This window comes from Bombina bombina, chromosome 9, assembly GCF_027579735.1.
Source record: "Bombina bombina isolate aBomBom1 chromosome 9, aBomBom1.pri, whole genome shotgun sequence".
In the NCBI taxonomy this organism is placed as follows: domain Eukaryota; kingdom Metazoa; phylum Chordata; class Amphibia; order Anura; family Bombinatoridae; genus Bombina; species Bombina bombina.
The window spans coordinates 218167605-218193139 of NC_069507.1; the positions used below are offsets into that span (position 1 = coordinate 218167605).

The following is a 25535-nucleotide window of genomic DNA, read 5'->3' on the forward strand; positions in this document are numbered from 1 at the left end:
TATCATTAGGGTATTAAGTAGATTTTCTTCAGGAGTTTAAGCTATAGATAGATCTGTTCCAATGTGTTTCATCTGGCATATCCCTTATTATCACACATTATGTATATAGCACAATTCTCGAATATAAGTACGAGTAGCTAAACAATAACAGATAGAAGTAGTTACTGAAAGAGTGATAGGGTTAAGTACACAGCTGTAGGTGTTTAGCATTACCTGGGCATTAGAAGGAGGAATAGCGCATAATGTTTTTAACCAATTAGAAAAGATTCAGGTGTTCTTAAAGGCAGGGAACACAGACACACAACAGGCTATGATTACGGCTAACAGCCGAAACGCGTAAGCCCGTGTGCTGCGCTCTTTCCCCATACAAGTGGCTAGGCTGTCACATATTACTATTTTTGAATTTTTAAAAATATTCAATAAATCATCAAATTTTTATGGAGTGTGGTTTTGTCTCTTTTCTTTGGAGCTCCTGTATATGACATACAAATAGTGTGCCAATATATAAGTGTATAACATAAATATATAGTATGTTACATGACACCACAACAAGTATTTCAAGAAAGTGGGTACTGATGCAACGTTAGCAGTATACTAAACATACTAGCTGTTAAATTAAAGGGCTGTAGGTAGATTTATACGAGTGGGTAATACTAACTTATAGTACATATGAGCTATATCAAAATACATGAACCCACAATAAATCTAAAAACTATCTCAGCACACCCTATTTAAGGGTTATAACTGTATATTAACAATTTTTAACCAATATATGTGAGTCATAAAGCACAAGTGTCACCCCAAACACATGAGCCTATAATAATCCTATGAAGATAGTAGGGGCTGTCTGTATGTGGATTATTAATCTGACATTCAGAATGAGCACATTGGGTTAAAAATTGCAGACTACAGCACCATTAATTTCTTTAAAAAGATTTGTGGTACTCTTATCACCCCATGTTAGCATACTAAGTATATTATCCACCAGTAGACAGAAGTGAGGTGATGCAATAGAATTAGAGCTGTATTAACAAATGGTCAAATTGTAATATACAGTAACTGTTGCGTATAACTAAGTAATGTCTTATTAAGATTATTACTATTTAAGACTACAGAATATTTTACTCTGTTAGGTCTATTACACAGATATACACACACAACTATCACATGACCTCTTGTTATAAGTTTGCATCAGGTTCAATTAACTTGTTGCAATTGTACTTTAGAAGGTTACCAGTATAACCTATAACCTACCTGACTAGAATCTACTTAAAAAGAACAGGTTAACCACTGAGTCTTTAGCATCTAAGTGTGTTTTTAAATTTATTTCCAGGATTTTATATTAAGTTTGACACAATAAAAGTTATGTTTTAACGTGGAACACGCTAACTCACTAGACCATCAGTAACTCTATTTTGCCTAAAGAAACAAAGTCTTTCATACCATTTAGAACTATACCCTATATTAACCCCCAAGAGTGCTATATATGTAGTCTGTCGAGTTAGAGCCTCTCTCTACCAAGTTTCACATGTTGAAAACTACATAGCACCTTTAGTAGTCCACATTTTTATAAGGGAATTATTCCCACATACACTAAGGACAAACAGGGGTTAAACTGGGAATTAGAAATATTTAAGCCACATTAGGCTAAGTAGTGCCGTTGATACCCCCTTTCTCTAGCATAGAATGAACTGTTTGCAGAAAAATGCAAGTGAAGTCTGTGTTGTGTGATTATTTTATTAGGTTTATAATGCTGTTTAGCAAATGTTTTTGTTCATTTAACTTAGTTTAATTATATTTTCTGTGTCGTGTGATTATTTTATTAGGTTTATAATGCTGTTTAGCATTTAAAGTCTTCATTTCAAAGCTTTAAAAATAATGTATTAGGTGTTACTTATGACAATTTTGAGAGGGGCCTGGAACCTAACTCCCTCACTTCCCATTGACTTACATTATAAACTGGGTTTCAATTTACAATGGTTTCAATTTACAACCACTCCTTCTGGAACCTAACACCAGCGTAAACTGAGGGCTACCTGTATATATATATACACATACACATAAAGAGACTAACTAGTCTGATTTTTACTCAAAATACCAAGCTGACTAACAAGATGCCAGCCAGTCCATTGGAATAGGAAATGGTAATGATTTAGAATACATTCAAGTAAATCATTTATAACCATTATCATTAGTTAATGTCCCATTAAAACAGCCGTTATTGCCATGTAAGTATTTCCCAGTGTGATAGGACTTGGGATCTGATGATCTAAACTTCTACACTCTACTGAGATGATCTAATACGTCTCTTCAGTACCGCAAGGTCCCTCAAGTACTTTTAAAAATCCAGCATTTTCTTGAGAGTTGTTTATCTCTCTATGCAGTGTTCTGGGTGTGAAGGAGAGACACCTACATTGCAAAATAATGCTAAAAAATAACCCCAAAGATTTGGCGAGATTGTTCTCCATGCTAGTGAGTCTTGATGATCAGGCCCTTGGAGGTTGACATACTTATGTGCCCAACATAGGCTAAGCCTCATAGAAGCCAATTCTATTATTAGATTCTTGTGCTCATACTGGAAAACATACACATTCCCTTCACCTGAGGGTTGTCCATGTACCAGAGAAGGCTATCTTGACTGGTATCCAGGATGAAGTATCTCCGCAGAAACTTCCCACTGTTTTCATGCTCCTCGATGTCCAGGAAGCCACAAATGCGATTCTGACGATCCACATAAGGCATGTCTGAGCTGGAACATTACCCTGTGTTAATTGAGAGATTAATTAGTTTCACAGTACACACAACTTAGCCAAGTCTAGTCTTATAACCACTGATATATTTTAAAATTATTACCATGTATGACCAATGTTAACACACTTCTTAAAATGGACAATGTACTGTAAAACTGTCTACGCCTATAATGTGTTCCCAGTAACACATTTTACTTGCTGGATTATATTACATTATTTACAAATATACACAACTAGAAATAGCTGCTTTTGCCTGATATTTTGGCTATAGAAAAGCTATGTAAACATTAGGCAGCAGTAGACATCAACCTCACATGGAGAGTGGGAGAAATAGCCCATGCCATTTGAAAGGGTGTTACTGCAATAACTATAAACACAATGGACATTTATCAGCTGTATGCCTGAGTACATTTTCACTTTAATCAGTATGGAAATGCTTTTTTGATGGCACCCTTCCGTTGAACAAACAAATTTAAAAAAATTAAAGGGTAAACTTATTAAGCTGCATTCACAGCTTTTACAGCTACGTGGGGCATGTTCGCAATCGCATAAGCGATCCTACTGCCACATATTCAAGAAGCAAAAACTGCTTCTTTTTTCCCTCTCTGCCACCTCAAAAGTGTCACGTTCAATCACTCTTTCGGGGTGACTGATATTCCCTGCTCTAGCGCAATTGGATATGCCGAAGCAGGGGGCAGCATTGCACAAGAATTCTCTTGTGCAATGATAAATTTCGTTGTGTGATGCAGCCTCACAAGTGCCAATTGCAGGTAGACAGGACCACTACTTGCAGGGTTTGTAAATTTACCCTTAATTAGAACTTTAAAATGACACTGCACAAGAGAAAGAAGTGCATTGTATTGCCAGTCTATTTAATAAAATCACTATTGTCCTGAACTCATGAAACATATAAGCCGATGTTTCCCCATTAAATATTTTACTTCACCATCATCACCATATTTACCCAGACTGCAGGATTAGCACTATTTAGCTGCACTTACATTCATCGAACATGACCTATCTGTGTTTTAAGACTCCCATTGATTTCTATGGCATTCGCGGCATCAAGGGTGGCGGTTTGAACGATAGTTCATACCAAGATCAGAGAAAAAAACTCCAAGAGGCAACAAGCATACCTGCATAGGAGGTTTTGGGAGACCTGTACAGAAGGAACTACACCCCCTTATACTCCAAGAGGCAGACGAAACCAAAGGGAGGACTAACCAGTTTCCAGAATCAACTCATCACCTAAATATACCCTCCAGTGCAGCATACTTACCTCATCAGATTGGGGTAACTTTTGGTAAGGGTACCTTTATATTTCTACAACACTAGGACCTGTATTACTACACACCACCTAAGAACTTAACCTCTCACCAGAGACTTATTCAATGCAAATTTACTGCTGATGTATTAGGATTTGTAAGCGCTGTTAACCCTATGTTCTATATTCTCTCTCACTCAACTAGGATTTCTCCTTAGTCAAGTGTTTGTTCTCAATAGCTGCCTTACACTTCCTTCCATTATCTGACTAGCGCATTCATAAGAGTATTGCTTGCTTCTACTCAGATCCCCTGAGTGGTTACATTATATATATATATATATATATATATATATGGAAGGAAGTGTATATATATATATATATATATATATATATATATATATATATATAAGGAAGTATATATATATATATATATATATATATATATATATATATATATATATATATATATATATATATATATATATATATATATATATATATATATATATATATATATATATATATATATATATATATATATATATCCAAAAAGGTTTTGCACTCCTAATCCACAACGTAGCATCAGCCAGGGTGCATATGTCTATGCAGAAATCCAAAAAAAGACTGCACTCACTGGGCTAATTTCCCCATTTCAACATGGAAAATTAAAAGTTATTTTTTTTACTTATAAGTCGAGTGAGTGCAGTCTTTATATATAGCCTATAGAATCTGTTTTTTCTGTTTTTTAATACTGCATACAAATATCCTGTATTTTCTGGTTGTATTCTAATAAAGATAAATAATTATTTATGGTCATTATACCATACACAGGACTCAAAATTGCAGGTCGTCCGTTACTATCTAGGTCAAAATGTTACTCGCCACTTCTGATCCTACCCACACCACACCCACTATACCACCGCCTCTTTGCATATGTTTAGCGATTGAGAAACACATTATTGTGCAGTCATTTTTAATATTTTTTATTTTATACCTGAACAAATTAAATAATGCTACATACAATAATAGATTAACAAAAATAAGTGCATAGCAGTTAGATACATCAACTTGGTGGTTCTGGGTAAGACAACAGCTGGATAGAAATAGGAAGTTGCTGAAGTAAGAGAGTGCTGACATTCATGGAAGGTCATAGCAGATCTGGAGATTTTCTCTTAATAATAATCATCTCTCCCTTAACTAGCTTTCTCCCCTCCCTCCTCTACAATCTCTCAACATTCACTCACTGTATGTGTGTATATATATATATATATATATATATATATATATATATATATATATATATATATATATATATATATATATATATATATATATATATATATATATATATATATATATATATATACACACACACACACACACACACACACACACACACACACAGGCAGTCCCCGGGTTACAGACATCAGACTTAAGTACAACTCGTACTTACAAACAGAGAAACAATCCTTCTTTCCAGGATAATCCAAAATTCTGAAAAACAGAATTTATGTTTACCTGATAAATTACTTTCTCCAACGGTGTGTCCGGTCCACGGCGTCATCCTTACTTGTGGGATATTCTCTTCCCCAACAGGAAATGGCAAAGAGCCCAGCAAAGCTGGTCACATGATCCCTCCTAGGCTCCGCCTACCCCAGTCATTCGACCGACGTTAAGGAGGAATATTTGCATAGGAGAAACCATATGGTACCGTGGTGACTGTAGTTAAAGAAAATAAATTATCAGACCTGATTAAAAAAACCCGGGCGGGCCGTGGACCGGACACACCGTTGGAGAAAGTAATTTATCAGGTAAACATAAATTCTGTTTTCTCCAACATAGGTGTGTCCGGTCCACGGCGTCATCCTTACTTGTGGGAACCAATACCAAAGCTTTAGGACACGGATGAAGGGAGGGAGCAAATCAGGTCACCTAAATGGAAGGCACCACGGCTTGCAAAACCTTTCTCCCAAAAATAGCCTCAGAAGAAGCAAAAGTATCAAACTTGTAAAATTTGGTAAAAGTGTGCAGTGAAGACCAAGTCGCTGCCCTACATATCTGATCAACAGAAGCCTCGTTCTTGAAGGCCCATGTGGAAGCCACAGCCCTAGTGGAATGAGCTGTGATTCTTTCGGGAGGCTGCCGTCCGGCAGTCTCGTAAGCCAATCTGATGATGCTTTTAATCCAAAAAGAGAGAGAGGTAGAAGTTGCTTTTTGACCTCTCCTTTTACCGGAATAAACAACAAACAAGGAAGATGTTTGTCTAAAATCCTTTGTAGCATCTAAATAGAATTTTAGAGCGCGAACAACATCCAAATTGTGCAACAAACGTTCCTTCTTTGAAACTGGTTTCGGACACAGAGAAGGTACGATAATCTCCTGGTTAATGTTTTTGTTAGAAACAACTTTTGGAAGAAAACCAGGTTTAGTACGTAAAACCACCTTATCTGCATGGAACACCAGATAAGGAGGAGAACACTGCAGAGCAGATAATTCTGAAACTCTTCTAGCAGAAGAAATTGCAACTAAAAACAAAACTTTCCAAGATAATAACTTAATATCAACGGAATGTAAGGGTTCAAACGGAACCCCCTGAAGAACTGAAAGAACTAAATTGAGACTCCAAGGAGGAGTCAAAGGTTTGTTAACAGGCTTAATTCTAACCAGAGCCTGAACAAAGGCTTGAACATCTGGCACAGCTGCCAGCTTTTTGTGAAGTAACACAGACAAGGCAGAAATCTGTCCCTTCAGGGAACTTGCAGATAATCCTTTTTCCAATCCTTCTTGAAGGAAGGATAGAATCTTAGGAATCTTAACCTTGTCCCAAGGGAATCCTTTAGATTCACACCAACAGATATATTTTTTCCAAATTTTGTGGTAAATCTTTCTAGTTACAGGCTTTCTGGCCTGAACAAGAGTATCGATAACAGAATCTGAGAACCCTCGCTTCGATAAGATCAAGCGTTCAATCTCCAAGCAGTCAGCTGGAGTGAAACCAGATTCGGATGTTCGAACAGACCCTGAACAAGAAGGTCTCGTCTCAAAGGTAGCTTCCAAGGTGGAGCCGATGACATATTCACCAGATCTGCACACCAAGTCCTGCGTGGCCACGCAGGAGCTATCAAGATCACCGACGCCCTCTCCTGATTGATCCTGGCTACCAGCCTGGGGATGAGAGGAAACGGCGGGAACACATAAGCTAGTTTGAAGGTCCAAGGTGCTACTAGTGCATCCACTAGAGCCGCCTTGGGATCCCTGGATCTGGACCCGTAGCAAGGAACTTTGAAGTTCTGACGAGAGGCCATCAGATCCATGTCTGGAATGCCCCACAGCTGAGTGACTTGGGCAAAGATTTCCGGATGGAGTTCCCACTCCCCCGGATGCAATGTCTGACGACTCAGAAAATCCGCTTCCCAATTTTCCACTCCTGGGATGTGGATAGCAGACAGGTGGCAGGAGTGAGACTCCGCCCATAGAATGATTTTGGTCACTTCTTCCATCGCTAGGGAACTCCTTGTTCCCCCCTGATGGTTGATGTACGCAACAGTTGTCATGTTGTCTGATTGAAACCGTATGAACTTGGCCCTCGCTAGCTGAGGCCAAGCCTTGAGAGCATTGAATATCGCTCTCAGTTCCAGAATATTTATCGGTAGAAGAGATTCTTCCCGAGACCAAAGACCCTGAGCTTTCAGGGATCCCCAGACCGCGCCCCAGCCCATCAGACTGGCGTCGGTCGTGACAATGACCCACTCTGGTCTGCGGAATGTCATCCCTTGTGACAGGTTGTCCAGGGACAGCCACCAACGGAGTGAGTCTCTGGTCCTCTGATTTACTTGTATCTTCGGAGACAAGTCTGTATAGTCCCCATTCCACTGACTGAGCATGCACAGTTGTAATGGTCTCAGATGAATGCGCGCAAAAGGAACTATGTCCATTGCCGCTACCATCAACCCGATCACTTCCATGCACTGAGCTATGGAAGGAAGAGGAACGGAATGAAGTATCCGACAAGAGTCTAGAAGTTTTGTTTTTCTGGCCTCTGTCAGAAAAATCCTCATTTCTAAGGAGTCTATTATTGTTCCCAAGAAGGGAACCCTTGTGGACGGAGATAGAGAACTCTTTTCCACGTTCACTTTCCATCCGTGAGATCTGAGAAAGGCCAGGACAATGTCCGTGTGAGCCTTTGCTTGAGGAAGGGACGACGCTTGAATCAGAATGTCGTCCAAGTAAGGTACTACAGCAATGCCCCTTGGTCTTAGCACAGCTAGAAGGGACCCTAGTACCTTTGTGAAAATCCTTGGAGCAGTGGCTAATCCGAAAGGAAGCGCCACAAACTGGTAATGCTTGTCCAGGAATGCGAACCTTAGGAACCGATGATGTTCCTTGTGGATAGGAATATGTAGATACGCATCCTTTAAATCCACCGTGGTCATGAATTGACCTTCCTGGATGGAAGGAAGAATAGTTCGAATGGTTTCCATCTTGAACGATGGAACCTTGAGGAACTTGTTTAAGATCTTGAGAACTAAGATTGGTCTGAACGTTCCGTCTTTTTTGGGAACTATGAACAGATTGGAGTAGAACCCCATCCCTTGTTCTCTTAATGGAACAGGATGAATCACTCCCATTTTTAACAGGTCTTCTACACAATGTAAGAATGCCTGTCTTTTTATGTGGTCTGAAGACAACTGAGACCTGTGGAACCTCCCCCTTGGGGGAAGTCCCTTGAATTCCAGAAGATAACCTTGGGAGACTATTTCTAGCGCCCAAGGATCCAGAATATCTCTTGCCCAAGCCTGAGCGAAGAGAGAGAGTCTGCCCCCCACCAGATCCGGTCCCGGATCGGGGGCCAACATTTCATGCTGTCTTGGTAGCAGTGGCAGGTTTCTTGGCCTGCTTTCCCTTGTTCCAGCCTTGCATTGGTCTCCAAGCTGGCTTGGCTTGAGAAGTATTACCCTCTTGCTTAGAGGACGTAGCACTTTGGACTGGTCCGTTTCTACGAAAGGGACGAAAATTAGGTTTATTTTTCGCCTTGAAAGGCCGATCCTGAGGAAGGGCGTGGCCCTTACCCCCAGTGATATCAGAGATAATCTCTTTCAAGTCAGGGCCAAACAGCGTTTTCCCCTTGAAAGGAATGTTAAGTAGCTTGTTCTTGGAAGACGCATCAGCCGACCAAGATTTCAACCAAAGCGCTCTGCGCGCCACAATAGCAAACCCAGAATTCTTAGCCGCTAACCTAGCCAATTGCAAAGTGGCGTCTAGGGTGAAAGAATTAGCCAATTTGAGAGCATTGATTCTGTCCATAATCTCCTCATAAGGAGGAGAATCACTATCGACCGCCTTTATCAGCTCATCGAACCAGAAACATGCGGCTGTAGCGACAGGGACAATGCATGAAATTGGTTGTAGAAGGTAACCTGCTGAACAAACATCTTTTTAAGCAAACCTTCTAATTTTTTATCCATAGGATCTTTGAAAGCACAACTATCCTCTATGGGTATAGTGGTGCGTTTGTTTAAAGTGGAAACCGCTCCCTCGACCTTGGGGACTGTCTGCCATAAGTCCTTTCTGGGGTCGACCATAGGAAACAATTTTTTAAATATGGGGGGAGGGACGAAAGGAATACCGGGCCTTTCCCATTCTTTATTAACAATGTCCGCCACCCGCTTGGGTATAGGAAAAGCTTCTGGGAGCCCCGGCACCTCTAGGAACTTGTCCATTTTACAAAGTTTCTCTGGGATGACCAACTTGTCACAATCATCCAGAGTGGATAATACCTCCTTAAGCAGAATGCGGAGATGTTCCAACTTAAATTTAAATGTAATCACATCAGGTTCAGCTTGTTGAGAAATGTTCCCTGAATCAGTAATTTCTCCCTCAGACAAAACCTCCCTGGCCCCATCAGACTGGGTTAGGGGCCCTTCAGAAACATTAATATCAGCGTCGTCATGCTCTTCAGTATCTAAAACAGAGCAGTCGCGCTTACGCTGATAAGTGTTCATTTTGGCTAAAATGTTTTTGACAGAATTATCCATTACAGCCGTTAATTGTTGCATAGTAAGGAGTATTGGCGCGCTAGATGTACTAGGGGCCTCCTGAGTGGGCAAGACTCGTGTAGACGAAGGAGGGAATGATGCAGTACCATGCTTACTCCCCTCACTTGAGGAATCATCTTGGGCATCATTGTCATTGTCACATAAATCACATTTATTTAAATGAATAGGAATTCTGGCTTCCCCACATTCAGAACACAGTCTATCTGGTAGTTCAGACATGTTAAACAGGCATAAACTTGATAAAGTACAAAAAACGTTTTAAAATAAAACCGTTACTGTCACTTTAAATTTTAAACTGAACACACTTTATTACTGCAATTGCGAAAAAACATGAAGGAATTGTTCAAAATTCACCAAATTTTCACCACAGTGTCTTAAAGTCTTAAAAGTATTGCACACCAAATTTGGAAGCTTTAACCCTTAAAATAACGGAACCGGAGCCGTTTTGAACTTTAACCCCTTTACAGTCCCTGGTATCTGCTTTGCTGAGACCCAACCAAGCCCAAAGGGGAATACGATACCAAATGACGCCTTCAGAAAGTCTTTTCTAAGTATCAGAGCTCCTCTCACATGCGACTGCATGCCATGCCTCTCAAAAACAAGTGCGCAACACCGGCGCGAAAATGAGGCTCTGCCTATGCTTTGGGAAAGCCCCTAAAGAATAAGGTGTCTAAAACAGTGCCTGCCGATATTATTATATCAAAATACCCAGATAAAATGATTCCTCAAGGCTAAATATGTGTTAATAATGAATCGATTTAGCCCAGAAAAAGTCTACAGTCTTAATAAGCCCTTGTGAAGCCCTTATTTACGATCGTAATAAACATGGCTTACCGGATCCCATAGGGAAAATGACAGCTTCCAGCATTACATCGTCTTGTTAGAATGTGTCATACCTCAAGCAGCAAGAGACTGCTCACTGTTCCCCCAACTGAAGTTAATTGCTCTCAACAGTCCTGTGTGGAACAGCCATGGATTTTAGTGACGGTTGCTAAAATCATTTTCCTCATACAAACAGAAATCTTCATCTCTTTTCTGTTTCTGAGTAAATAGTACATACCAGCACTATTTCAAAATAACAAACTCTTGATTGAATAATAAAAACTACAGTTAAACACTAAAAAACTCTAAGCCATCTCCGTGGAGATGTTGCCTGTACAACGGCAAAGAGAATGACTGGGGTAGGCGGAGCCTAGGAGGGATCATGTGACCAGCTTTGCTGGGCTCTTTGCCATTTCCTGTTGGGGAAGAGAATATCCCACAAGTAAGGATGACGCCGTGGACCGGACACACCTATGTTGGAGAAATCCAATTGTCACAAGGACAGAAAGTGATGTGAAATTTTCTGAACAGGGGCACAGATAGCAAAAACACAATTTATGCTTACCTGATAAATTTATTTCTCTTGTGGTGTATCCAGTCCACGGATCATCCATTACTTGTGGGATATTCTCATTCCCAAAAGGAAGTTGCAAGAGGACACCCACAGCAGAGCTGTAATATAGCTCCTCCCCTAACTGTCATAGCCAGTCATTCGACCGAAAACAAGCCAAGAAAGGAGGAACCATAGGGTGCAGTGGTTACTGTAGTTTAAATTTAAAAATTACCTGCCTTAAAATGACAGGGCGGGCCGTGGACTGGATACACCACAAGAGAAATAAATTTATCAGGTAAGCATAAATTGTGTTTTCTCTTGTAAGGTGTATCCAGTCCACGGATCATCCATTACTTGTGGGATACCATTACCAAAGCTAAAGTACACAGATGAAGGGAGGGACAAGGCAGGAACTTAAATGGAAGGAACCACTGCCCGTAAAACCTTTCTCCCAAATACAGCCTCCGAAGAAGCAAAAGTATCAAATTTGTAAAATTTTGAAAAAATATGAAGCGAAGACCAAGTCGTCGCCTTGCAAATCTGATCAAAAGAAGCCTCATTTTTAAAGGCCCAAGTGGAAGCCACAGCTCTAGTGGAATGAGCTGTAATCCTTTCAGGAGGTTGTTGTCCAGCAGTCTCATAGGCTAAGCGGATTAAGCTTCTTAGTCAAAAAGAAAAAGAGGTTGCCGAAGCCTTTTGACCTCTCCTCTGTCCAGAGTAGACAACAAACAAAGCAGATGTTTGACGAAAATCTTTAGTAGCTTGTAAGTAAAAATTTAAAGCACGGACCACGTCCAAATTGTGTAACACAAGGATGGAACAACAATCTCTTGATTGATATTCTTGTTAGATACCACCTTAGGTAAGATCCCAGGTTTGGTACACAGGACTACCTTATCCGTATGAAAAATCAGATAAGGAGAATCACATTGTAAGGCAGATAGCTCAGAGACTCTACGAGCCGAGGAAATAGCTACCAAAAAAAGAACTTTCCAAGATAAAAGCTTGATATCTATGGAATGAAGAGGTTCAAACGGAACTCCTTGAAGAACCTTAAGAACCAAGTTTAAGCTCCATGGTGGAGCAACAGGTTTAAACAAAGGCTTGATTCTAACTAAAGCCTGACAAAATGCCTGACCGTCTGGAACATCTGCCAGACGCTTAAAGGGACACTGATCCCAAATTTTTTCTTTCGTGATTCAGATAGAGCATGCAATTTTTAGCAACTTTCTAATTTACTCCTATTATCAATTTTCTTTGTTCTCTTGCTATCTTTATTTGAAAAAGAAGGCATCTAAGCTTTTTTCTTGTTTCAGAACTCTGGACAGCACTTTTTTTATTGGTGGGTGAATGTATCTACCAATTAGCAACGACAACCCAGGTTGTGCACCAAAAACGGGCTGGCATCTAAACTAACATTCTTGCATTTCAAATAAAGATACCAAGAGAATAAAGACAATTTGATAATAGGAGTAAATTAGAAAGTTGCTTAAAATTTCATGCTCTATCTGAATCATTAAAGAAAAAATTTGGGTTCAGTGTCCCTTTAACTAGCTGACAATCATTTTTCCAAACCTTCTTGGAGAAAAGATAATATCCTAGCAATCCTGACCTTACTCCATGAGTAACCCTTGGATTCACACCAATAAAGATATCTACGCCATACCTTATGGTAAATTTTCCTGGTGACAGGCTTTCGTGCCTGTCTTAAGGTATCAATAACTGACTCGGAGAAGCCACGCTTTGATAAAATCAAGCGTTCAATCTCCAGGCAGTCAGCCTCAGAGAAATTAGATTTGAATGGTTGAAAGGACCCTGAAGTAGAAGGTCCTGTTTCAGAGGCAGAGACCATGGTGGAAAGGATGACATGTCCACTAGGTCTGCATACCAGGTCCTGCGTGGCCACGCAGGTGCTATCAGAATCACAGATGCTCTCTCCTGCTTGATCTTGGCAATCAGTCGAGGGAGCAGAGGAAACGGTGGAAACACATAAGCCAGGTTGAAAGACCAGGGCGCTGCTAGAGCATCTATCAGTGTCGCCTTGGGATCCTTGGACCTGGATCCGTAACACGGAAGCTTGGCGTTCTGGCGAGACGCCATGAGATCCAGTTCTGGTTTGCCCCAACGATGAATCAGTTGTGCAAATGCCTCCGGATGGAGTTCCCACTCTCCTGGATGAAAAGTCTGACGACTTAGAAAATCCGCCTCCCAGTGCTCTACACCTGGGATATGGATAGCTGATAGGTGGCAAGAGTGAATCTCTGCCAAGCGAATTACTTTTGAAACTTCTAACATCTCTAGGGAACTTCTCGTTCCCCCTTGATGGTTGATGTAAGCTACAGTGGTGATGTTGTCCGACTGAAATCTGATGTACCTCAGAGTTGCTAACTGAGGCCAAGTCTGAAGAGCCTTGAATATCGCTCTTAGTTCCAGAATATTTAATGGAAGGAGAGACTCCTCCTGAGTCCACGATCCCTGAGCCTTCACCCCAACCTAGAAGGCTGGCATCTGTCGTAACAATTGTCCAATCTGGCCTGCGAAAGGTCATACCTTTGGACAGATGGACCCGAGATAGCCACCAGAGAAGAGAATCCCTGGTCTCTTGGTCCAGATTCAGTTGAGGGGACAAATCTGTGTAATCCCCGCTCCACTGACTGAGCATGCATAGTTGCAGCGGTCTGAGATGTAAGCGTGCAAATGGCACTATGTGCATTGCCGCTACCATTAAGCCGATTACTTCCATACACTGAACCACCGAAGGGCGCGGAATGGAATGAAGAACCTGGCAGGAATTTAGAAGCTTTGATAACCTGGACTCCGTCAGGTGAATTTTCATTTCTACAGAATCTATCAGAGTCCCTATAAAGGAAACTCTTGTGAGTGGGGATAGAGAACTCTTTTCCTCGTTCACTTTCCACCCATGCGACCACAGAAATGCCAGTACTACGTCCGTATGAGACTTAGCAATTTGGAAGTTTGACGCCTGTATCAGGATGTCGTCTAAATAAGGGGCTACTGCTATGCCCCGCGGCCTTAGGACCGCCATAAGTGACCCTAGAACCTTTGTAAAGATTCTTGGGGCTGTAGCTAATCCCAAGGGAAGAGCTACAACTGGTAATGCGTGTCTTAAAAGGCAAACCTGAGAAACCGATGATAATCTTTGTGTATCGGAATGTGAAGATAAGCATCCTTTAGATCCACTGTAGTCATATATTGACCCTCCTGGATCAGTGGTAGGATGGTACGAATAGTTTCCATCTTGAACGACAGAACTTTGAGGAATTTGTTTAAGATCTTTAGATCCAAAATTGGTCTGAAGGTTCCCTCTTTTTTGGGAACCACAAACAGATTTGAGTAAAAACCCTGTCCCTGTTCCTCCTTTGGAACTGGATGGATCACTCCCATAACTAGGAGGACTCGTACACAGTGTAAGAATGCCTCTCTCTTTATCTGGTGTGCAGATAATTGTGAAAGGTGAAATCTCCCATTTGGGGAGGAAGCTTTGAAGTCCAGTAGATATCCCTGGGATATAATTTCCAACGCCCAGGGATCCTGAACATCTCTTGCCCACGCCTGGGCAAAGAGTGAAAGTCTGCCCCCTACTAGATCCGTTCCCGGATAGGGGGCCGTTCCTTCATGCCGTCTTAGAGGCAGCAGCAGGCTTTTTTTACCTGCTTACCTTTTTTCCATGTCAGGTTTGGTCTCCAGACCGTCTTGGATTGAGCAAAAGTTCCCTCTTGTTTATTATTAGAGGAAGTTGATGCCGCACCTGCCTTGAAGTTTTGAAAGGCACGAAAATTAGACTGTTTGGCCCTAGATTTGGACCTGTCCTGAGGAAGGGCATGACCTTTTCCTTCAGTGATATCAGCAATAATCTCCTTCAACCAGGCCCGAATAGGGTCTGCCCCTGGAAGGGAATGTTAAGTAGCTTAGATTTTGAAGTCACGTCAGCTGACCATGATCTAAGCCATAGCGCTCTGCGCGCCTGTATAGCAAAACCAGAATTCTTAGCCGTTAGTTTAGTCAAATGAACAATGGCATCAGAATAAAACAATTGGCTAGCTTAAGTGCTCTAAGTTTGCCAAGTATGTCATCCAATGGAGTCGCTACCTGTAAAGCCTCTTCCAGAGACTCAAACCAGTACGCCACAGCAGCAGTGACAGGGGCAATGCATGCAAGGGGCTGTAGGATAAAACCTTGTTGAATAAATATTTTCTTAAGGTAACCTCTAATTTTTTATCCATTGGATCTAAAAAAAAAAAAAGCACAACTGTCCTCGACAGGGATAGTAGTACGCTTTACTAGAGTAGAAACTGCTCCATCCACCTTAGGGACTGTCTGCCATAAGTCCCATGTGGTGGCGTCTATTGGAAACATTTTTCTAAAAATAGGAGGGGAAGAGAACGGCACACCTGGTCTATCCCATTCCTTATTAATAATTTCTGTAAACCTTTTAGGTATTTGGAAAAACATCAGTACACACCGGCACTGCAAAGTATTTATCCAGTCTACACAATTTCTCTGGCACTGCAATGGTATCACAGTCATTCAGAGCAGCTAAAACCTCCCTAAGCAACACGCGGAGGTGTTCAAGCTTAAATTTAAATGTAGAAATATTAGAATCAGGTATCTTTCCTGAGTCATTAACATCACCCACTGACTAAAGCTCTCTTTCCTCAGCTTCTGCATATTGTGAGGCAGTATCAGACATGGTTCTTAAAGCGTCAGTATGCTCTGCATTTTGTCTCACCCCAGAGCTATCTCGCTTACCTCTAAGTTCAGGTAGTCTGGCTAATACCGCTGACAGTGTATTATCCATGACTGCCGCCATGTCTTGTAAAGTAAACGCTATGGGCGCCCTAGATGTACTTGGCGCCATTTGAGCGTGAGTCCCTTAAGCAGGAGTCAAAGGGTCTGACACGTGGGGAAAGTTAGTTGGCATAACTTCCCCCTCGTCAGATTCCTCTGGTGATACATTTTTTAAAGACAGAAAATTATCTTTATTGCATAAAATGAAATCAGTACATTTGGTACACATTCTAAGAGGGGGTTCCACCATGGCTTTTAAACATAATAAACAAGGAGTTTCTTCTATGTCAGACATGTTTATACAGAATAGCAATGAGACTAGCAAGCTTGGAAAACACTTTAAATCAAGTTAACATGCAAATATAAAAAACGGTACTGTGCCTTTAAGAGAAACAAATTTTGTCATAATTTGAAAAACAGTGAAAAAATGCAGTAAATCAAACGAAATTTTTACAGTGTGTATAATAGGCAAACAGAGCATTGCACCCACTTGCAAATGGATAAAAAAAAAAAAACGAAATAGATGTTTTTTAACAGTCACAACCAACTGCCACAGCAAGCTGTGGCCCTACCTTCCCCAATAAACGACTTTGGAAAGCCTTTGGGCCCTTTAGAGATGTCCTATAGCATTCAGAGGGCCTTTGAGGGAAGCTGGATGTCACAGTTTGTAATTTTAACTGCACCAACTGTAACTTTTATACTACAACAGTGGAAATTGTTTCTAGTCAAAATTTAAGCCAGCCATGTGGAAAAAACTAGGCCCCAATAAAGTTTTATCACCAAAGCATATATAAAAACGATTAAACATGCCAGCAAACGTTTTATATTGTAAATATCATAAGGGTATTACCCCTGGGAGTAAGCATGATACCAGTCGTTATTAAATCACTGTATTCAGGCTTAACTTACATTAATCCGGTATCAGCAGCATTTTCTAGTGTTTTCCATCTCTAGAAAAAATTATAACTGCACATACCTAATAGCAGAATAAACTGCACGCCATTCTCTAACTGAAGTTACCTCAACTGTGTAATCCCCTCAGACATATGTGAGAATAGCAATGGATCTTAGTTACAACCTGCTAAGATCATAGAAACCTCAGTCAGATTCTTCTTCTATTTACTGCCTGAGATAAAATAGCACAACTCCGGTACTATTTAAAAATAACAAACTTTTGATTGAAGAAAATAAACTAGCTATATTTAACCACTCTCTCCTACAACGTCCTTGCTAGTTGAGAGTTGCAAGAGAATGACTGGGTATGGCAGTTAGGGGAGGAGCTATATTACAGCTCTGCTGTGGGTGTCCTCTTGCAACTTCCTGTTGGGAATGAGAATATCCCACAAGTAATGGATGATCCGTGGACTGGATACACCTTACAAGAGAAACAAACTTTATCCTATGCTATCCAAAACTAAACAAATGAACAAACCTACAGACCCTATCTTGTTCGTAACCTGGGGACTGTATATATATATATATATATATATATATATATATATATATATATATATATATATATATATATATATATATATATATATATATATATATACACACATACACACACACATAGGAAAAGGTACACTCTCACAAACTATTTTCACCTTCCAGGGTGCTGAATGCAGGATAAAATATAGTTTATAGAAGGCAGCATTCTCTGGACTTACAAATAAGGCCAACAAGTGCCTTTTATTAAGTGACGTTTCGGGGAATACACCCCTTCCCCAAAACGTCGCTTAATAAAAGTCACTTGTTGGCCTTATTTGTAAGTCCAGAGAGTGCTGTCTTCTATCAAATTTTATATATATATATATATATATATATATATATATATATATATATACACCCACACATATACACACATATATATATATATATATATATATATATACACATATATATATATATATATATATATATATATATATATATATATATATATATATATATATATACACACACACATATATACATACACATACACACACTGTCACAGGAAGAGTTACAATAGAATCTGAAAAGTTCAGTTGCAGGAAGTGCAAAAATAGAATTACAGAAATAATTATTTCTATTCTAATATCATGTTAGAAATAGAAAGAGACTAAAGTATCATTACACTAATTAAAACCGAGTTCACCTGCACACTTGTCCAATAGCATATCAGTATTGTCATTTTAAAAGTTCCGCGGAAAAAACAAACAAACAAAAAAAAACAGCTTTAAGAAACTGAAGGAAAGTAATATATAAATTTCCTCTCAGATTATGTTGGTGTAATAGTTATTTCATGGGTACAATAATAGCAGAACCCTAATATTTACAGTAGGACAACATAATACAAGTTTAATGTGTTCACAAATAAAACTAGGTTACAAAACAATGATAACAACAAATCATTAAAGTCTGTTGGATACAAAGTATTCACTTGAAAGATCTATAAGTGGTCGAGTTAAAACCGGACTAACCGTGAATGCTTCAGAGCTACCCGGATCTAAACACAGCATAATCAAGCATAATGTCCTCTCAGCATTTGAGTCCACTTAGGATTTCAACACTGACTGTTAAGAGAGACACTTTCATTATAAACATTTTCCCAAAAGGAGGAAAGTTAGCAAAGCACTCAACTAGTGAAACAGGAATCAAAAAGACGGTCAATTAAATACAGATGGGTTAACAGCATGATTAAGGGTCACCAGGGATGTAGGATATAATGTTAAGCAACAACATAGGATCTGATATTTTACAAAACAGAATCTCTATCACCTTCTAACAAAAACAATATTCTTTAAGTTGGGAATTGCATTTGGGGTAGAAGTGATGATATAAAGATGTAGCTATGGTGATCTACACAGACTGCTCAGTTAGAGGTAAGGATTTTAATATCACTGAAAGTTTAATCTTTAACAAAATGACAATTTAAAGGGGCAGTCTACTGGGGAATAGGTAATAAACTTTTTTTTAAAATCTTTTTAAACAATACATTTTCAAGTAGACTGTCCAGACGTTTTACAATGTAGTGTTTAATTGACTATACATATATATATATATATATATATATATATATTTTTTTTTATTATTATTATTATTATTTTTTGTTCAAGAAAACATTGAAAACAATTAAAGAGATTAAACTCAAAATTGAAATGAACATGAATGCATTTCAGTTTTAAAAAGAAGCAGTTGTCCAATATACACATATCAGCAAAACGGTTTCTAATAAAATGTATGACTGTTTCATTGATAGCAGTAACTGTGCAGGGAGAATATATACAGAGAGTATTCACCTGAAAACTGAGTCGCTGGTTACAATATATGCTCTTGGAGCATGTGTGTAAACACTATCACTGAAACAGTTATAACAGAATTGCACCTACTAAAGATTAATACATGTATTGCAAAAAATGCCTCCATCCAAAACTGAAAAGCATTCATGTGTTAAAGGGACAGTCAAGTCAAAATTAAACTTTCATGATTCAGAAAGAGTATGCAATTTTAAACAAATTTCCTGTTTACTTTTATCATCAAATTTGCTTTATTCTCTTTGTAGTCTTTGTGGAAGGCTTAACCTAGGTAGGCTGATTTCTAAGCCCTTTAAGGCCACCTATTATCTCAGTGCTTTTTATTAGCTTTTTGCAGCTATACAGTACTAGTTCATGTGTGCCATGTATATATAACTGTGCTCACTCCCATGGAGTTACACATGAGTCAGCACTAATTGGCTGAAGTTTAAGTTTTTTTAAAAAAAAAAAAAGCTAAAGGGGCAGTCTGCAGAGGCTTAAATATAATGCAATCAGAGGTAAAAAGTAAATGAATATAAGTGTTGGTTTTGCAAAACAGTGGAATGGGTAATAAAGGGATTATCTATATTTTTAAACAATAAAACATTTCAAGTAGACTGTCCCTTTAAGCCTTTTATGTCCCATTACTGCTAACATATAATACTCAGCCATAAACTTTAATATACATTTCTGAAAGACAAGTTGTAACAAAAGCCCTGATGTGGGAGACACTGTAACCAACCCTGCCATATTGTGTCTGCTGGGGGGAAGCGACACACAATGTATGTAGAATCCCAAAAGCACTTCACATCTGCCAGCTGAGTAATAAACTAACATTATGCAGCAGGATTCTGCTTTTATATCTTCAGACACAAGAAGTAACACTTAACTCATTTGTGTTTGAATGGTCTATTTACCAGAGTATTTTATATTTATAATAGATCCTCTTTTTCTAAACTAAATCCTTTGTTCTAAATGCAGTTCGGAGAGCCCCATCATAAAAACAAGTGCTTGCTCCATTAAAGGAACATAAAATTCAAAAATTATAGTGCATTGCTAAATGGTCATAGAAAAAAAAAAGTGATAGTGACAGCGCGAGAAAGAGAAAAGAGAGATTTCAGTGGATGACCGTTTCAACAAGCTATATATTCACATTGGCCTCCTCTGATTCAGATAAGACCAAACATATATATTTGTTATTATTTTAAAGTCTTTATCTGCAGTTATATCTGAAATTTGCAATGAGGTAACTTTTATTTGTTAAAACTGCCCAAATCCTCAAAATTGCCCCCCAAAACTGTATATAAATTAGACAACTCAACATATTGATCTAACTTCATAGGGTAAGGAGAGCCCAATCAGTGCTCCCTAACTATATGAAGACAGATGCCTTCTGCCCCCAGCTGAGACCACAGTGTTGGACATAGGCACTACATCAACACAGTATGCTGGGCAAAGTACCGTGTGACTTAGTACTGACGTCCAATTGGCTCAAGGGGTTAATGGCTTTAAAAAATATGCATTGCTGTGTTATTAATTAATGTATGCAGTTATTGCCCCTTCTCTATATTGAGTGGCACTGGCAAACTCCTGAGAATATCGTGTGTTGTGTGTTTATCAGTTATTTTTATTTTAAAAAACAACTATAGACAGTTCATTTAAGTTTTATTTTAAATGTTTTTAGATCTCTCCCTAAACATTAAAGAGAAAATAAACCTCATTTATAAGCAATCATTGTCACTTCCGGGTCTCTGCAGAGGGTAGAGGATAAAGAGAATATGCTCTGATTATAGTTACAATGTGTTTGTGCCCATAACTTTATGGAAACTAAAACTCTAAATGTATTTCAACAATCTTAAAAAGAACTAAAAAGTAAATATACATTAGACCTAAGGAGCTTATCTTTCATTTGAACAAATTATTTTACAGAGCACTTATTTAATGCCAGGAAGAGACTTAAATCGGCTTTAGTATTAAATGAACTAAATCGGCTTCATAGCATATTATAAAGGGGCAGTAAACACCTTGTAATTAGAAGCCATTTCTGTTGTCTTACTATAGAACACAGAGCTTAGCATCACTATAATATCTATCTAAGAATATTCATAGACAAATATGATTTTATATATATATATACACACACACACACACACACACACACACACATACACACATATACACACACACACACATATACACACACACATATATATATATACACACACACACATATACATATATATACACACACACATATACACATATACACACACATATACACACACACAAATATACACACACATATACATACACACACACATATACACACACACACACACATATACACACACACAAATACACACACACATATATATACACACACACATATATACACACACACATACATATATACACACACACATATATACACACACACATACATATATACACACACACACACATATACACACACACACACACACACACACATATACACACACAGGTAGCCCTCAGTTTACGCCGGGAATGGTTGTAAATCGAAACCGTTGTAAATTGAAACCCAGTTTATAATGTAAGTCAATGGGAAGTGAGGGAGTTAGGTTCCAGGCCCCTCTCAAAATTGACATAAGTAACACCCAATACATTATTTTTAAAGCTTTGAAATGAAGACTTTAAATGCTAAACAGCATTAAAAACATAATTAAATAATCACACAACAGACTGTATCAAACTAAGTTTAATGAACAAAAACATTTTTTTACTTGCATTTTTCTGCAAACAGTTATCTGCATTGTTAGCATGTTAGATAATATTGGGTCTGCACATATTCTATGCATTTCAATCTGGACTGATAAGCAGTTAGGCACCCTCACCTCAAGCAGCTGGACAGGAAGATAATAGGGAAGTGGCTGCTAGATCTTGATGCTTTAAAAGCTGCTCGATAGCTAAGGTCTGCTCTGTGTACACAGATTAATTTCAGTCTGCTAAGCTTGCATAACTTTGCTGCAACACAAGCGGACAGCTCCACCTACTGGCTATTTTAATTAGTGCACTGCTTTTCAATAGCAGTCAAATGACTGAAAAAAAGGTTGTTATTCTGAAACTGCGCAAATTGAACCAGCGTAAACAGAGGGATATATGTGTGTGTGTGTGTGTGTGTGTGTGTATGTGTGATTTTTTTTTCACAGCTGCAAGGCCTTTAAAAAAAAAAAAAAAAAAAAAAGGAAGAAGGAGGGCATCAGGGCCCAATTAAATAGCTCCATGGTGCCTGGGTTTGTCAAGCCCTGGAATAGCATAACATTTTTAAAAGGAATAAAAAGGTCTTGGTTTTCCAAGCCTCATCCATCATTTGTATTATTTGGAGAAGCCAATTTAAACCTGCAGACACCAAGGCTTGTCACAGCCATAACATTAGTAGAAAACGTATTGCTTTGCCGTTATTATTGGTTACAGCCAATTAGGGACAGATATATAGCATGGTTAACCTTGAAAAATCAACAGGGTGCATTTCAAGTTCTGAAAATGACAAACACACAATTTTCAGAGCTAAGTTACATGAAAAAGGGGGCAAATAAATAATGAACGTACAGGGTATTGCAAAATTGTTTCAGGGCATTTTATATAGAAATCCCAAGATGTTTGCTGTCCTTTAAATGCTGATGTTTATTTAATGACATATAGTGCTTAGGAGTCAGCCCATTTATGGAGCACTATATGGCAGCAGTTTTGCAAGAATGTTATCCATTTGCAAGAGCACTATATGGCAGCACAATTTCCTGCCAGGTAGAGCTCCAGATGCCTACCTAGGTATCTCTTCAACACAGAATATCATGGGAACAAAGCAAATTTGATAATAGAAGTAAATTGGAAACTTTTTTAATGGCATGCACTGTCTGAATCACAAAAGAAAAACAATTGGGTTTCCCTTTAAAGCTACGGCTGTGTACATCAGTCTGTATGCAGAAAGAAAGTTTTCCTACAATTCATTTTCTTATAAGGGATGCAAAACTGCAATATAATTTCATTTTTGTAATACCTATTTTTATTATGAAAATTGTTGGTTTTCCAATTCTCCTGCAATTGTTTAAAAAAAAAAAAAACGGAAGATTCTACCATATATTGTAACTTTTCCTGGATTCAAAAGCTTGTTCTTTTCTTATCTCATGTACTCTGCAGAATATAGTAACAGTTATATGAGATAACGTAACTATCTTAACAGTGCTATATTCAACAAAGCCATTGTTGTCACACTTCAGTGACTTTTATATCTGTCACTAACTGTTCTCAGCAGAAGAGACTAGATATGGGAAACATAGGTTTCAAAATGGCAGTGTGCTTAATTTAATCTCCCTTTACCAACATCCTGGAATTGAAGGGTTAATAATCAGAAATCTATTGAGTTGGTAAAAAGACAAAGTTTGGCACAGCCTTGGATTATTTGGTTGCATCATACAGTATTAAATATTCATGAACAACATTTACACTAACAGCCTTTTTCGCTGATGTGATAAAAAAATGTAAAGAAATATACGCATTGTTCACTTTGTAATAATAACGTCGTCTCTGTATCTGCGCAGATAAACGCTCACTATACCAGTGCAGCTCTATTCTCCTTTATACAGTACATGCCCCAACTGCACAGAGCCAGGCTGGGACAAAACCACAAAATACCCTACATCATCAATGAGCATTTCTGCAGCTGAATTCTATTTCTGCAGCAAACACTGGATCATTGTCCAAATGCACAGAAACAATTGCAGGACATACCCAGATCTCCTCCTCCATCCTGAGGCTTTCCTTAAGCATAATACAGAGCTTCTTATAATCACCCCTCAGGGACAAGAGCTGAAGAGTGCAAACTATGCACAAGAAACAGTGGGGCAGCTAGGAAGGGGTTTGCCAACATGGAAAAACGTCCCAGTCACTTCCCTTCATTCTGCTAAAGGTCCCTTTAGTTCAAAACTTTGAATCTGTTCTGCAATATGCATATTTCCTATGAATATTCAAAACATCTCATATAAACTGAAAAAGGAATGGAAAAAAATGCAAAACCACTCTCCATTCTATGCAGAAATTATGCACGGAAGAACCATTAACACTTTCTGTTCACCCAGTGAAAGACCATAATAGTAATCTGCCACTGGCTAAACTGGGCAGTAAAATGTTCTTGAATGAACTTCAAATGAACAAACAGTGGTATGTGCCCAAGAACACAGCAAACTGGGGACTTTATTACAGAGATGCAGAATTGCTAACTGTACTTATAGGGAAAGGAAGGATTTTAAAAATACATAAAATATCAAAATGTGCATTTAGCTATGCAAAGTTACACTCTGCATTAGCAAACCTAGAGCACACAAGCGCTTCAGATGGGTTTGCACAGTTAATAATAAACTGGTTTCAATTGATTATGTGCATGCTCTACAAAGGATTAATATTAAACCTGAAAAAAAGTCAATGATTTATATTCAATAAAAAAAAAAATATATTAATAATTAAAAGCATTACAGAGGCAAAGCATAGCCACCCGCCCATAATAAAAGCCAAGCAAGGTGCACAGTTACGTTTTTGTATAAGGATCTGCAACTACCTTTTTTTCACACTTGGTTATTAAAATAGTTTTTCATTCTAGCTTTTTGGAATGGTGCAACCACAAGAAAATTGATAATTTTATATGTCAATAATTCAGATAGAAATAGATGCCAGCACCATGTTAGTGTGACAAGGTCAGTTAATCAGTGCTCCCAAAAGTGCGGTTAAATTCCTTTTGTAATGGTGACCCTTTAACTCCCAGACCCAGAGTACATATCATTACATGCAGTACTTCTAAGATGCTAATGTCTCCCTGTAACTTAGCAGCTAGTTCAATTAGTGTGGGGGGGGGGGGGCGCAATAGTCCTCATCTGTTCTTCCTAAATGGGGTAATCAGTGGCAGACTGGCTGCATAGCAGGTTCAGTATGTGTAGCCCTTTCCTATGAGAGCCAAGCTGCATGGATCTTTCC

At 38.7% G+C, this 25535-nt stretch overlaps 1 protein-coding gene across 4 annotated transcripts in view; it reads right to left on the reverse strand.

Annotated features, from left to right (window-relative positions):
• The window catches only part of PLEKHA1 (pleckstrin homology domain containing A1), a 127700-nt gene that overhangs the window by 67867 nt on the left and 34298 nt on the right, over positions 1 to 25535 (reverse strand). For all 4 annotated transcript variants that reach the window (XM_053692626.1, XM_053692628.1, XM_053692629.1 and 1 more), the window contains exon 2: positions 2602 to 2762. In XM_053692626.1, coding sequence (XP_053548601.1) covers positions 2602 to 2742 — 141 coding nt within the window. In that variant the 5' untranslated portion in view covers positions 2743 to 2762. The remainder of the gene's footprint in view (positions 1 to 2601; positions 2763 to 25535) is intronic.